Raw genomic sequence first — 14,592 nt, forward strand, 5'->3', positions numbered from 1 at the left:
GTATTTAAACGGACTTTTCTAAATTTAGATATGTGTTTAAAATATTATTTTATATAAGAATTAGATTATATAAGTACACAATTAAATGATACTATGTTCATTGATTAATAAGGAATGAAATCGTATTTGGTAGATAATTTTATATTTAGCAATTGTATAACCATTTGCCAACAGGAATACAACATGCTACAATAATTTAAAAAACTCAACTCAAGTAAATTCACGATGAAATAAGTCCGAACCTTCTTATAGCACACATCAGTTATAAAATACTATGATCAATTTACAACCACCAATAAATAAACAGCTTATTAATGTACAAATTACTATGTCACAACATCAAACACTCTTCTTCTACTCCTGATTGAGCACTTCCCAGCATTAGCCAGTTCGGAGTCGAGAGCTTAGATCAATGCGCATCCGAAGCATGAATTCTTCGGCTACTCTGTGATTCCAAAACATAGAAATCAATTAGTTGCCTCGAAAAATCCCTAAGCACATTGTTCTTTTCTCGCTGAAATCCTTATGCGAATGACAGAACACGGTTGCTTACTATAGCTGATTTTCTATAGACTACTGATTTTCTTGCTATTCTTAAATTTCAGTCACCCCTAAATGATTTTTGAGTTATTTAGGATTTCAAACACTTGAACTATCATCATGATGTCTAACAACATTTTCTAGATGTCCAGCAGTTGCCTCTAGAGTCGAGAGCTTGGATTAACGCTGTTGTCAATGGTACCTCACTCTCCTAGTACGCAAATGCTATTTTAGCCAGTGAAAACATCGAGAATGCCTTTTTCAAATGCAAGAACAATGGTATTCTTGCGAGCATGCAAGTCTATATCCTATAAATCATGAGAAAGCTGTGTCAAGAGTTAACAAGTTTGTTCTTAAATTTCATCCAGAATGGTTTAGAGCATGTAGACACTCCATAGTTCATGACAAAGTTGTTTCTTTTTCTTTATACAAACGCAGGAAAAAACGGTTCAAAGACACAAACAATATAACTAGCTATCATCCACAACATAGCACAACTGTTCTTATATACCAGTACCATCCGTACGCCTGAATGATTTTGAGTGACTTAAAAGTTTCAAATCCTTAACTACCACCAGAGGATCCAGCATACTCGATACAAATGCAACTAGAACCCACAAAATCATTCAAATTATTCAATTTAAATGCAACTATATCAAAAAGCAAAGCAAGGACAATAAGTTTTACCTTCAGAAGAAGGATTTTGAGCATTAATTCTGTTGTAAAATTGAGTAAATCTTCTTCGATGAGGTGGCTTTGGCTTGAAGGTTTTTTTCCTCAGACCAAAAATTTCCTGCACTAGAGGTACGTGAACCAGTACCAGCTTCCATGCCAAGAACCACCCTACACATATAACACACACACAAATGAGAAAACACACACAAAAAATGCAGCTTCCATTCCAAGAACCACCCAACACAGATAACACACAAAAAATGTGTGTGTGTGTGTGAGAGGGAGACATAGCGGGCTTTTGGTGTTAATGCGGGCATACTCTTTTGTTATTACAAGAAAACACTAGCTATGGATGCTTCGTCCTTGGACGGTAAAGATTCTTGCCTTTACCTTATTCCTTTGCAATCCATTTGTTTCAATTTCCCAGATTTTGGCGAAAAATCGTATCATATGATTGGCTTTACTGTGAAAAGATTAAATCTTTCCTTTTCAAGAATATTTCGTGAGCAATGGGATGGTGAGTTCGTATTCGATCTTTTTCATGATTCGATTTCACAGGTGAGCAATGATGAGCAATGAAATTTACACCACAGGCACAGGCACTCATCAGATAATAAACTCATGCACACACTCCATTGCTGCTACTTTTCCTATTTTATTTCCCTTTTTTACTCCACACAGATACACACAAAACGAGAGAGAGGGGGGGGGGGGGGTTGCTTCAATCTGGGAATTAGGCCAAGCTACATTAAACACGCAAGAGCTAAAGGGGGAAAAGTGTTAGGGAACCCTAATTGAAGGGATTGAATACATAAACCTAATTAATACTCCCAATTCACCACTTTCATCATAAATAAGAAAGGCAAAAAAAGAATCCACGTTCAATAGCGCAGATAAAAGAGTTACTCCAGATAATTGCAGAATTCATATCAATGTATGTAGAGAGAATCAGTCGAACAAATGAATTTATGAGCAACCTATCAATTAATATACATAAAGACGAAGAGAGAGCTGACCAAAGAAGAGTAAGGAGGCGGTGAAGAGAATAGCAGCGATGGGACGAAGTAGAAGATAACTGAAGTAATCCCAATATGAGAGAGAGAATGATTCGTCGTATAAAAACTCCATCTTTGTTGACTTTAATTTGAAGGTTTCCAGTTTGTAGGTCGCCAGCTCCAGATAGACGATCACATTCATCGATCAGCTGTATTCTGTATTTATTAGCGACATCAAAAACCGTGTTAGTACCAAACAACACCTTTTTTTTAACGTACTTTTTTCAAAAATATTAGTATTACTAATATTTTTTATGAAATTAAGTTAGATTTGATTTAGTTTAACCCTATCAAATACCAACATTCGTTTGGGCTTGATTAGGTTTATGGCATGAATAATTCACCATTTGAATTTGTCATCTCTTTAACACGTGTTCTAAATAATTCGTTTAACGGATAAAGAATTAAGAAACTCACATGATACAGTCGGACGCTCGTAGTTGCCTTATTGTGTCAAGTACAATTTGTATGTTTGTTACCGGTCATATTCCATAGGGTGTTCGGCAAATTTATCCAGCTTGTTCATGATTCAGTTAGATTACTAGAGTGTCTCAAAACCAGTTGCATGGGCATAGCTCGTGTGAGATTTAGTTAAGAGTGAGAAGTCGTTTGAAGGTGTACCAAGAGTCGTTAGTCGTCTTGCTACGCGTCATCCCAAAGTATTGCCGCCAAGTATTCGAATAATCCTACCACCTTGGTCGAGAGAATCCAAGTAGACGTTTTGCTCGATCATTCACCCAACGAGGGGCATGTCATTTGGCATCAGAGCCAACGACACCAGGCACACCCACCCCATCGTCAAACAACTTTTGCACCGGACGCCAAACGCATATGTCTAACAAGGTCGTCGAGAACCTCAACCCAAAAATCTATGATGAAACATGTTGAGGCTTGGCCCGGACCGGCCTTGAAAACATACCATCGATCAACATACATTGGTAACATTTAAATACACTTGCAAAATTTGTTTTAAAATTACATAGATGAATAGTACTATTTATATGCTACTACTATTTATATGCTAGTTTATGCCCTAGTTTTATCCATAAACAAAGTTCTAATCTTGTTTAATTTCGCTACAACTTGAGTCATTGTGATTCTATCAAAAGGTGAACTGGCTAAGCATTCCATTGCCAAACTCAAAAGAGATGACAAACATTCCTCCTTCAACGAGAAATCCTTCTCTTCTCCTTCTAGCAAAGCCGCATCCACGACTTCAATCATCACGTTTCTGCGCAACGCGAGGCTCACCCACGACTTCAAGCTCATTTCACCACCGAACATATCATCCGTAGGCCTTTTACTGGTGCACAGCTCCAGCACCATTATGCCAAAGCTGTACACGTCCCCGCTTGTCGACACGATGCCTTCACCTCCATATTCTGCAATGAAAAACAAGAAATATATGACCCTTCGGATCGAAAATCATAAAGATCGGTTTATGTTTATTACCTGGAGACATATATCCAACGGTAGCTAAGGTTCTGGTTTGAGCTGTCAGCTCTCCCTCTCCAAACAACTTGGCTATACCAAAATCACCCACACGAGCTGTCATGTCTTCGTCCAGCAGCACATTGCTTGGCTTCAAATCGCAGTGAACAATAGGGGATGTGAGCCCAACATGAAGATATTCCAACGCAGATGCCACATCCACAGCCACGCCCACTCTTCCTTGCAAGTCCAAGAAGAAGTCGCTGGAATACAACCATTTCTCGAGGCTGCCATTAGGCATGTACTCGTAGAGCAAAGCTTTGAAATCTTCACTGCTGCAGCATCCGATGATCTTGATCAGGTTCCTATGGCGAATCGAGCTCAACACTTCCACCTCTGTGTCAAAGCTCTTGGCCACTTTCCCAGATTCCAAGTTGAAGACTTTAACTGCAACAGTTAGGCCAGATGAAAGAGTTCCTTTGTACACTGTCCCAAAACCTCCACTTCCTAGTTTGTTGCTCTCACTGAAGCAGTCAGTTGCCCGTTGCAGCTCAAGATAAGAGCTCCTCTTCCATGCATGAAGTGATGGATGGTCATCTTCTGTCTGCTCTTTCATCATTGATCTTTGTCTTCTAATCAGTACAACGACAAAGATCACCACGATGAGGGCAAGTATGAAAGGAGGTATCACATACTTGATATATCTGGTCCAAGAGTTCACACTCTTGGACTTCTGGCTACAATGAGGGACACGTAGATCCTGCATACGCGTCTCACTGCACAAACCATAGTTCTCTAAGAACGATTCAGCAGTGAAGTTAGCAAAACAACCACCTTTAGGAATCTCTCCTTGGAGTCTGTTGTAAGAAAGATTTAATACTTCAGGAAGGCAAGGCCCTCGAGTGATTTAGGTATAGAACCGGAAAAGGTATTAAACGAGAGATCTAATGATTCCAAACCTCTCAATTTACCAATGGATTCAGGAATAGGCCCTTGCAGCTTGTTATGTGCCAGAGATAGCACAACTAATGACTCTGCTTTGTCAATGGAGCTAGAGACGTTGCCTGAGAACAAATTCCACGACAAGTCCAAATCCGTTATAACCTTCAAATTTCCTATCTCAGACAGAAGAGAGCCATTCAAACTGTTTGTGGATAAGTTCAAGGCCACTAGATCATTGAGCTGCCATAAGGTGGACGGAACATTGCCTTCCAAATATTTGAATCGAGGTATAATCTTCTCAAAGTTTTCATTTCACCAATACATGAAGGGATCTGCCCATGGAGCATGTTATGGCTCACATACAAGTCCCCCAAACGGCTTAACTGGCAAAGCTGTGGGGGGATATATCCTTCAAGCTTGTTATACTCGAGATATATACGTATGAGTTGGCTCAGATTTCCCAGTATGCTTGGTATGGATCCTGTTAGCTCATTGCTGTCCAAATATAAGTCACGCAAGTTGGTCACGTTGCCAATTTCAGCAGGAATGGAACCTCTGATTCCACACCCAAACCCTCTAACAACCTGAAGAGTAGCAGAGAGGTTGCCAATTGAAGCATACCATTCAGTTGATTTAGTGAAAATTCTACATCATGCAAGAATTGGCACTTTGGTAAAGAAGACAAAAAAGATGTTCCTGTTAGATTATTCTCTGCAAGAAGAAGGCGTTGCAAGAGTCTAAGATTACCAAAATCGGGTATTGTGCCAGTAAAAGAGTTGGAGGTCATGACCAGGTCAGTAAGACTAGAAGCATTGGTGATAAAGCTTGGAATTGGTCCACTCAGTTTGTTCATGCCCAAATAAAGCTTTTGTAGATCGGGAAGTAAAAGCCCAATTGTTGAAGGAAGCTTCCCAGTGAAGAGATTCTCTGAAAAATTCATGCCCTTCATTGATGATATGTTGAAGATTGAGACTGGGATGGCGCCAGATAACCCATTGTCATTGACAAAGATATGCACCAAATTAAGGCTACCTAGCTCAGCGGGTAGCTCACCTGAAAATATTTGTGAAATCCAAAATCAGAATTTAAGAAGACATCAAAACATATAGTATTATGTTAGAAATATCATCCTATTCTAATGCAAGCTACCTGTGAAGTTGTTCTTGCCTAGATATAGGTAATTTAGGGCAGTAAGATTTGCAAGACACTTAGGTATATTGTCTGTGAAGTTGTTGTATCGCAATGAAATCACAGATAGGCTTCTGCAGTTGCATATTCTGTCTAAAACTCGGCCAGTCAGCTGATTGGTGCCTAGAAACAGCTGCTCAAGTTTGGTTGTGCCACCACACAGGGTCAGTGGAAGGTCCCCTGAGAGAGTGTTGTTTGAGAGATAGTTCCTCAAGAGAAGACATATTGAAGATATATGACGGGATTCGCCCTGTTAGAGATGCACTTTGTAGGCTGAGCAGCTGCAATTGCGAGAGGTTGTGTATGCCTGGTGGGATCCCCCCTGAGAGAAAGCAAGAAAAAAATGAAAAATTAACTCTAGACCTCACCAACAGAGCATCATCATCATGGAGTAAATGCAAGAATTCTTTTTGGAAGATAGTTAGGCCACATACCAATATGGAAGGAGTTTATCCCTAGGTACAAGGTTTCGAGGTTGGCTAACAATCCGACTGAGCTGGGTATGCTTCCATTCAAATGGTTATAGGACAAGGACAAATCACGGAGGTGCTGCAGTTGTGGATATCAAAAGGAATGCTCCCACTAAGTAGGTTTGCAGAGAGATAAAGTCCACTCAGTCGAGGCACATTGTCACACATGGTGCTTGGGAGCTCGCCAGACAGACTGTTACCTGTGAGATCAATCGCTTCGATTCGAGACAGGTCGAAGATTCCATCTGGGATAGAATCTACAATCTGGCCATTGTATTTGAGATCTAACATTTCCAAGGATGAAAGATTGGCAATCTCTAGTGGGATAACTCCACCCAGAGAATTGTAGGCCAGGTTCAGAAGCACCAGCTTAGTGTTATTACCTATTGACCGCGGGATGCTTCCAGAGAAGGCATTTCCATTGAGACGAAGATACTCTAGCTCCGTCAAGGTTCCCAGCCATGACGGCATCTTCCCACTGAGAAGGTTGTATCCAGCTTCAAAAACGCTCAAACGGCGCAAATTGGACAGCTCTTGGGGTATGGACCCTGTGAAGTTGTTGTTGGTAAGTGCTAAAAGCTCGAGGGATGTCAAGTTGCCAAGATTTGGAACAATAGGGCCTCCAAAGCCAAAGCCAGAGACATTGAGGGCTGTGACTCTTCGACCATTTCGCACTGCAACAGACTCCTATCCAGCTGCAGACAGATACATCATTTGACCAGTTTTTTTTCAAGATATGGTAGGGGTCTGAGATGATGGCGGCTTTGAAGGCAACAAGGGCATCTTGATCTATAGTTGCATTTGAAACTAGTGTTTTGACCGAGCAGATTGTGCAGATTCTTGACAGCAATACTGCAACAAGAATGAAGAGGCAACAAGGTTTGAGCATCAAAGTGGATGTTATTTTGAGACTATAAGCCATGTCAAAGCTATTTTTGGTATAACTCACTCCCTTAAACAACATGTAACAAGGCTCAAGATATTATGCCATTCATTCTAATGTGAAAAGGAGAGAGAAAATATCAGTAATTTCATGGTATTAAGACTTAAGAGGGAATTCTTGATTAATTGACCCCACTTTCCCTATATAGAAGCTGAAATAATTTATGGCAATTAAAAGCATTCGCAACTAACCGGAAACAGACATACACAAGTACACAACAATCAATAATGTGAATAACATCCATCGAAGTTTATCTATCATTTTGTCATCGTGAACGGCATGAAAGAGATTATCATTTTTCATTTGCAACTATCAACAAACACTTTGTCTGCTCATTTTTCATTTTTCAGATTTTTGGCAGTAAAATGACGTCGTATTAACTAATTACATAGGTAAATTTGTTGACTTAAAAAGTTTATAGTATAAAAAATGAATTAATGAAAGAGAGAAAATGATAAAATGGAAAATGAGAAGATGGAAGAGAGTTCACAAATGATCAGGTCAATCGTGCTCGAAATCTTGATTGGCAAAATCAACACAAATAAATATGAGTAATTTAATCATTTATGAACTAATTTTAAAACTAGTAGCACGTAGTATTACACAAAACTAAAATAATTTACTGCTAATTCACAAGCAAATAAATTTTTTTTAATAATTCTTCTACCTTCTATCCCCCGTCCCAAAAATATATGTGCATTTGGAACGGCACAGAAATTAAGAAAAAAATTGGTAAAGTAAAAGAGATGAAGAGAATGATAGTTAAAGTAGTGTTAGTAGATAGTAGGACATGCATTATTAAATTGATAAAACATCCTAAAAAATGGAATGCACATGTTTTTATGAGACGGATAAAAATGAAAAGTGTATATATTTTTATAGGACAGATGGAGTATATAATAGCGGATATTGGTGGGGCCGATCGACCCAGCCACCGGCTCCGATGAACTGCTTGAAAATGCCTTCCATCGTTCGTAGACCTTATGGCATCCGCACACCTCTGCCCCATCTTCAACCCAACGGCAGTTGACCGGGCCTCATGTTTTGGGCCTTCGTTTATTCTTTTATTAATTAAAACAGCCCACTGAAGTAGGCCCATTCTGACACGTGTAAATAGTTCAAAGTTAGGATTAGTCAGATTTTGAATATCAGTTTTGACTCTCATTTTGATTCGGGCACACTTTTAAAAAATGCCAACAAAAAAGTAAAAACGAAATAAAACATTTTATTGCAGACATCCATTTCTGGTCGCAAAATGAAGAGCCCAGTCTATAGCTGCAAGTTCTATGAAGGTTTTTAATAACTGACTCTGTGTAAAGTTTCAATAATCTCTTTTTGTCGATCCATTTGTCAATAAGAATCATACGGAGGAGTAGTATTTTATTTTGACTATAAATGATAAGTATGTTTCACATTTAATTAAATCATCTGAATACATTTAACAATAAATTAAGTGGAATCATATTCCACCAACTTTTGTAATTAAGTTTTTTTATATCATGCTAGACTAAGAAGAGTTATAAACATGGAGGGAAAGTAAAGAGACACCTTAGATTCTCAAGATGAGGTAAGCACAATTAAGTAGTATCAAACTAATATCTTACATGACTCAAACTACTTAAAATTAATTTTGGAATTATTCTGTCTGTGTTAGTTGAGTTTGTGACACCCTGGTGTTTCAAATAGATATACTATTATCATAAATTAAAGTCTTAAATCACTGTCTCCATATTCCTTGAGATGAATTTTCTGGTATATAGGATCCTACTTGTTGATAGTGTAGCAGAATAATAAGATATAATTAATCTGGATAGAATAACTCGTAAACTGGATTAGTTGGAAGACAAAAAAAAATGTTGTCTGAACAACAAACACAATGTATTTTTATTTTGACTGCATCATTTATGGATTTATTTAGTAAAATATTTAATTGAGTGAAATGTTGTTTTAGGGAAGGGACAAAAAGCATGAGATTCTGGTAGAATTTGCATATATTTATAAAACTGTTTTTTACAGTATTATATTCCTTCTGCAGAGTTTAACCCCTAAAAAGGGGGAGAAAATGGCACCAAAGGAATAAAATCATCTTGGAATTGATGTGTGTTTCCTTACCTCCATCTAAGTGTGTGTGACAGAGAGAAGGTCACAATTATTCTCCAACGAGAGAATAGTGTAATTTGATTCTTTTAAATCTCTTTTTTATTTATAGATTTGAGCATTCGATTTTCGATCCATCTTCTTATCAAAATATAATCAAATCGAAAAACTGAGTTAAAAAAATGAACCAAAATATAAGATTTGATTTACTTTCTTTAGTTGGGTAATATTTTTTTTTTTTTTTACTCAATCTCTAAGTATATTATTGAATACGAGTAGAGACGTAATAACCCTCTTTATAAATAGAGACGTAGACCCTTTGTCTTAATCTTGAAAATGATGTAAAATAAAAGGGGATAAAAAAGGTGACACTAAGTTAAATCACAACTTTTAATACATCTCGAAACTACACAACCAAAAGGGAAGTCATCCACATTATCTTCTAATCACTTTTTTAATCTCATCTTGTTTGATTAGATTTGGTTTAATTGGACTCAGGATATTATACTAAATTAATTATGCCTTTCATTTTAAGATAGAGATGAATGGTTAGCTCATACTGGCGCTTGGGTTTTCAAACTATGATAGATTTTGACGCGCCTAATCGTGAAAAATTGAAATAAAACTGAAACTGTTAAACCATCAAATGACAAATATGCTAGCAAGGCTAGTTACAGTTCCATTTCTCTTGAAATCGTAAACAGCGGTCTTTAAACCGGCAACACCCCTACTTCAACACTCCTACTTTGAATGTGAGATCACAAAATCTCAAGGCATAAACACTAGTTCTGAATATTAGTGTTGTGTAGAGTAAAAAAAGATTTATAATAAAATGTGATACTACTATATATTTCAGTGATATACTAAGGCCATCCGCAACGCATCCCTTAGCCATCTCTTATCTCGTCCCGGAGAGACGAGACGGATAAGAGACGGCGTTGTAGCCTTCCGTCTCCATCCCGTCTCGGAGGGACAGCTCGCGAGACGTCTCGCCACGCGCGCTGGCGACGTGGCGACCTCCGGTTCGTCCGTGACGCCCACTCGCCGGCCCGCGAGTGGGAGTCGTTTTTATCCGAAAAATGTTTTTTTTGTTTTTTTAAAAATTCAGGAAAAAATCAAAAAAAAAACCCAAAAAATATACTAGCCGTTTATAGGCGTTTTTTGCAAATTTTTATTTATTTTTATTTTTTAAAGCCTCCAATCACTTCTATAAATATCAAATCATTCCCACAAATTAATCCACCATAAAAATATGTTTTTTATTTAAATTATGTATTTTTAAAATTTTTAGGATTTTATTAATGAGATTTTAAATTTTTTTAGAAGTTTAAGTTGTAATTTTATTTTATTTAATGAAGTGTGTTTTTATTAATTGAATTTGTTGGAAATAAAAATAAAAAATGAAATTGAATGAATAGTTAAGGGATGAGATGGATAAGAGATGGAGGGTTGCAGGTGCTATCTCTTAATTAATAGAGGGAGTAAAAAGTACAATGGGGCCCATGAATAGTTAAGAGATGAGACGGTTAAGAGACGGATAAGAGACAGCGTTGCGGATGGCCTAACACCTTAGAGCCGAAAAAGTCAAAGAAACTTGTGGGAAATTTTTAAAAATGGGTAAAATTCGGCTTTAAAACACTCATTTTGGATCAGAACCAAATCCGCAAATTACAGGTCCAGAACCATCAATTATGTTGTCAACGCCGATTACGATTCTGCTTCTCTTAGAATCATAATCAACGTTTCTTAAACCTTCAACACCCGTACTTCGAGGTTGAGATCGCAAAATATCAAGGCTTAAACACGGGTTACTATCATTCGCAATGCAAAATATGTTTTCTAAAAAAGTAAGTAGGTCATATTTCTTACATTGCCATACTACCACCCCGAGTCGAAAATATCCAACCTGAAAAAACACAAATCCGATCCACAAGAACACGATTAACAACCAAGCTGAATAACCCGATTGACATCCCCACCGACCAAGGACGAAGTTTCCGTGAATCGAGAATCGAGATTTTGAGATGGGGAAAAGCATTTTTATTTTTTTGATGATGATCAAACCCATTGCTATCAAAGGAACAAAAGCTTCACATAGATCAGAAAAATGCATCTTGCTTTTGACATTAAAGCCAAATCCAAGAATCTAACAGTCTCTTTTGTTCACTGCTCCAAAACCATTCCACCACTTTCATCATTCCTCCTAAACATCATTTCCACTACAGCAACCAGAATTATTCAAACCACTGCCACAAACCATCACTATGTTGCAAGAATATGCAACCACAAATTATTCCAAATTTCAATGACATATTATTGCATTTAAAGAATAAATTACCCCATGTTTTTTTACAGCAAGAAGTTTCCATGCTTTATTGTTTCACTGCTTTCTTGAAATGGAAGACAGAAACATTGCTTTTATGCTTGGTTGAAATATGTTTCTTCTTGCATTCTAGCTTGTCGCACTCATGTCATGTTTTCTTTTTTTTTTTTGTGAAAAATCTTAATTGAAAAATCTGTTTTAATTTCTTATGTTCATCTATTATTTTTGGGTTTATAGATCAATAATTTACTAAATTTATGGATTTATTACTTACAAAATCAAGAATAGCTTGTCATTTCTAATTTTTTCAATAAGTTTCAAAATTTAAATACCAAATCACAAAATTTAAAAAATTCATAATTAACCCATCTAACTAAATTTATTTTGTTTCTTATTTTCGAAGCGAGGTTATTTAATCGCTCACATTTTGCACAACTATTTGTCCACATCGTCGAGATTTTACATGTACTCAGCATTGCATTTTGTCCAGAAAAAAATCATCGTGAATTAATTAGTAGTAAACCTTCATGATCCATCATTTATCTTTTGAAAAATGCGAATAAGACCATAAATTGATCAAACTTTGTATACAAAATATTAGTTCGAAATTTATTAAAAAATCAGTTTTTTTTACAACAAACTCTAAACGCATTGAAAATAAAAAATTCTTTAATTAACCTTTTTTTTCTTTTTACGAGTGGTATTTACCTTCCTCTGTTTTATTTAGCAAGTACCCTTCAATCAATTTTTATGTTTTTACTATTTACTTTCCAAATAAACAAAAAATTAAAAACAAGTTACAGTAAAACAAATTCTTTCATTTCTTCCCTAAAACCCCTGTATTTCCTCACATTCTTGGAACTTTTTTCTCCAAAAAAAAAATAAAATAAAAATCTACCTATGACTGCAGAAATCCAAAAGCTTCTTCCTCCCTTCAACAATCTCATCAAAGAAATCATCAAGCTGCCCCACAATATTCTCCGCCCCCGCCCTCAAAATTCCGAAACTGCCCTTCAACACCTCCACCCTCTCCCTCATCCCGGCGCCCTCCGCCTCCCACTCCGCCGCCGCGCACCGCCGCTCCAGCTCCGCCCGCAGCTCGTCCACCGCCGCCCGCGACCGCCGGAACTCGTGCAGTAGCACCCCGGCCCGTCCCGCGACCTGCCCCACCTCCGCCGCCACCCGCCGCTGCAGCCGCGCCGTCGAGACCATGAACGCCGACCGCCCTCCCCCGCCGCCCTCGCCGCCGCCGCCGGGCTCGGGCCAGCGGTAGACCAGCCCGGATAGGAGGATCATCAGCAGCAGCGAGCTCACGTTCCTCATCGCGTGGAGAACGCCTCTGAATCCGTTGAATCCGTTCAATTTCGATTCGATCGAGACTTGGTCGTCGAATTTGAGGGATAGTGGCTCGATTCTTGTCTCGATCAAGGCCCGATTCTCCTCCTCCAGGCCCACTGCTTCCCTCCTGCAGCCCGCTATGGCCCGAATCACCTAAAAAATCCAAAATTCCAAAATTCAACACAAACCCATAAATAAGATTGATAATTGGTAAAATTCCAGATTAAAAAATCGATGTTAATTTTGTTGTACAAGGGTGAATCTTGATTATACCGAGCCAGCTGCAGGCCGAGGCGTAAGTTTAACACAACCCCATTAATAAAAACTCGATCTTTTTTGTTAAAAGATTGAAAATTGGTGAAATTGAGGAAGAACCCACTAATAAAAACTCAACCTTTTTGGTTAAACATTAATAAAAATTCGATCTTGAACTGTACCTGGCGGGCCAGCTGCGGGCTGAGGCGGCGGTGGTTGTCGAGGGAGGCGGCGATGTTGAGGCCGGCGGAGTAGTAATTCTCCATTCCCGAAACACCCTGTTTCAGCACGTGGCAGATTTCCCAAAGCTTGGAGCTCTCATCCATGTATTCATCCAGCCATTTCTCACCCACTGGGAGGTGAAGCTTCTGCACAAGTAAGGTCAACTGTGTGTGGAATGATCTGAGGAGAGAGAGGGCTCTTTGGAGGAATTGAATCGACATGAAGTTGCTGGACACGAAGGCTCTCTCAAGATCGTCTATGCCACGTGTCAGGAAGTTGTAGAAGCCATTGACAGAGGTGGTTGAAGAAGGATCCATCATAAGAGAGAGATGGGAGAGAGGGGGGAGAAGAAGTGAGGGTGGAGAGAGAGGTATTTAAGGGAGAGAGGATTGGATTATGGGAATGGGAATAACAATCTTATTAGAAGGTGAGGATTCTAAGGATTGTTGGGGGCAATGATGATGGTTTCCTTTGGAGGGGAAAGGATGATTGGGAAGATGGAAAAGAAGAAGGGGAAAACAAAATCACATCTCTCTCAAGAAGGAGAGGAGGGATGAGAGAGAATGCATGCAAAACTTAGGGCATGATATATTCATGAGTTCACCTTCTTCTTGCCTATGGCTTGACCATTGCACATGAAAAGTATTCTTTTACTTTTTCCTAGTGAATTAGTAGAAAAAAATTGATGAAATTGAATAAAATTTTGAATAATATTGATGAAAAGCTTGAAATTGAATAAAATTTTACAAAAGTTAATGATTTTTCTATTAATTTAGTTTAAATATATTTAAAAAATCTTGTCTATTGGTCAATGTTATTCATTATGTTAAGATATGAGCTTCATTGGTTTGTAACTGTTTGACCAAAGAATGACTAGGATTTGGCAACCTAAGATATGTCCACTCTCTATCTCAATTCTTGTTTTGTGTTTCTTCTTGTTCTTCCAATTTGGATTTAGGGGCACTTGTTTCCTCCTTTTTCTTCCTCGAGCAACTGAATTTGCTTCCTTTACTTCTCATTTTGAAATTTGTGGAGCTTTGTTTTCTCCTAGATTCATGTATATATGTACTAAGTCTACACACTCTTTTCTAAGTGATAAAATATAGAGTTCGA

General features: G+C 38.1%; 4 protein-coding genes across 4 annotated transcripts; all 4 read right to left on the minus strand.

Moving 5' to 3' along the window:
* Positions 1-195: 195 nt before the first annotated feature.
* Positions 196-2,395, minus strand: LOC121806923. The gene is made up of 3 exons (XM_042207100.1): positions 2,232-2,395; positions 1,228-1,383; positions 196-445 (listed from the first exon to the last, which is right to left on the minus strand). The coding sequence occupies exons 1-3, from the start codon at positions 2,341-2,343 to the stop codon at positions 441-443; spliced, it is 273 nt and encodes a 90-aa protein (XP_042063034.1). The 5' UTR covers positions 2,344-2,395; the 3' UTR covers positions 196-440.
* Positions 2,396-3,201: 806 nt separating this feature from the next.
* On the minus strand, positions 3,202-7,300 carry LOC121807328 (probable LRR receptor-like serine/threonine-protein kinase At3g47570). The gene is made up of 4 exons (XM_042207551.1): positions 6,266-7,300; positions 5,793-6,153; positions 3,723-5,696; positions 3,202-3,652 (listed from the first exon to the last, which is right to left on the minus strand). The coding sequence occupies exons 3-4, from the start codon at positions 4,465-4,467 to the stop codon at positions 3,297-3,299; spliced, it is 1,101 nt and encodes a 366-aa protein (XP_042063485.1). The 5' UTR covers positions 4,468-5,696; positions 5,793-6,153; positions 6,266-7,300; the 3' UTR covers positions 3,202-3,296.
* On the minus strand, positions 4,575-9,362 carry LOC121807883 (receptor-like protein kinase). Its single transcript, XM_042208224.1, has 7 exons — positions 9,357-9,362; positions 6,502-6,988; positions 6,097-6,153; positions 5,793-6,011; positions 5,293-5,696; positions 5,007-5,227; positions 4,575-4,845 (listed from the first exon to the last, which is right to left on the minus strand). Exons 1-7 carry the CDS (start codon positions 9,360-9,362, stop codon positions 4,575-4,577), a joined length of 1,665 nt encoding a protein of 554 aa, XP_042064158.1.
* A 3,038-nt stretch (positions 9,363-12,400) lies between these two features.
* Positions 12,401-14,006, minus strand: LOC121806805. The gene is made up of 2 exons (XM_042206958.1): positions 13,440-14,006; positions 12,401-13,155 (listed from the first exon to the last, which is right to left on the minus strand). The coding sequence occupies exons 1-2, from the start codon at positions 13,797-13,799 to the stop codon at positions 12,559-12,561; spliced, it is 957 nt and encodes a 318-aa protein (XP_042062892.1). The 5' UTR covers positions 13,800-14,006; the 3' UTR covers positions 12,401-12,558.
* Positions 14,007-14,592: the final 586 nt, after the last annotated feature.

Source organism: Salvia splendens, chromosome 6 (genome assembly GCF_004379255.2).
Source record: "Salvia splendens isolate huo1 chromosome 6, SspV2, whole genome shotgun sequence".
NCBI lineage: Eukaryota > Viridiplantae > Streptophyta > Magnoliopsida > Lamiales > Lamiaceae > Salvia > Salvia splendens.

What these genes read in the sequence shown, in the direction of transcription:
- LOC121806923 (XM_042207100.1), bottom strand. Translation starts at nt 2,343, where the DNA reads ATGGAGTTTTTATACGACGAATCATTCTCTCTCTCATATTGGGATTAC. An exon ending in CGCCTCCTTACTCTTCTTTG is followed by an intron (nt 1,384 to 2,231) that starts GTCAGCTCTCTC and finishes TTATATGTGTAG; the next exon opens with GGTGGTTCTTGGCATGGAAG.
- LOC121806805 (XM_042206958.1), bottom strand. Translation starts at nt 13,799, where the DNA reads ATGATGGATCCTTCTTCAACCACCTCTGTCAATGGCTTCTACAACTTC. An exon ending in GCCCGCAGCTGGCCCGCCAG is followed by an intron (nt 13,156 to 13,439) that starts GTACAGTTCAAG and finishes TGGATTTTTTAG; the next exon opens with GTGATTCGGGCCATAGCGGG.
- LOC121807883 (XM_042208224.1), bottom strand. An exon ending in CGAAGCGATTGATCTCACAG is followed by an intron (nt 6,154 to 6,501) that starts GTAACAGTCTGT and finishes GCTTTCTCTCAG; the next exon opens with GGGGGATCCCACCAGGCATA. An exon ending in AGGCAAGAACAACTTCACAG is followed by an intron (nt 5,697 to 5,792) that starts GTAGCTTGCATT and finishes AAATATTTTCAG; the next exon opens with GTGAGCTACCCGCTGAGCTA.
- LOC121807328 (XM_042207551.1), bottom strand. Translation starts at nt 4,467, where the DNA reads ATGCAGGATCTACGTGTCCCTCATTGTAGCCAGAAGTCCAAGAGTGTG. An exon ending in CGTTGGATATATGTCTCCAG is followed by an intron (nt 3,653 to 3,722) that starts GTAATAAACATA and finishes TTTTCATTGCAG; the next exon opens with AATATGGAGGTGAAGGCATC.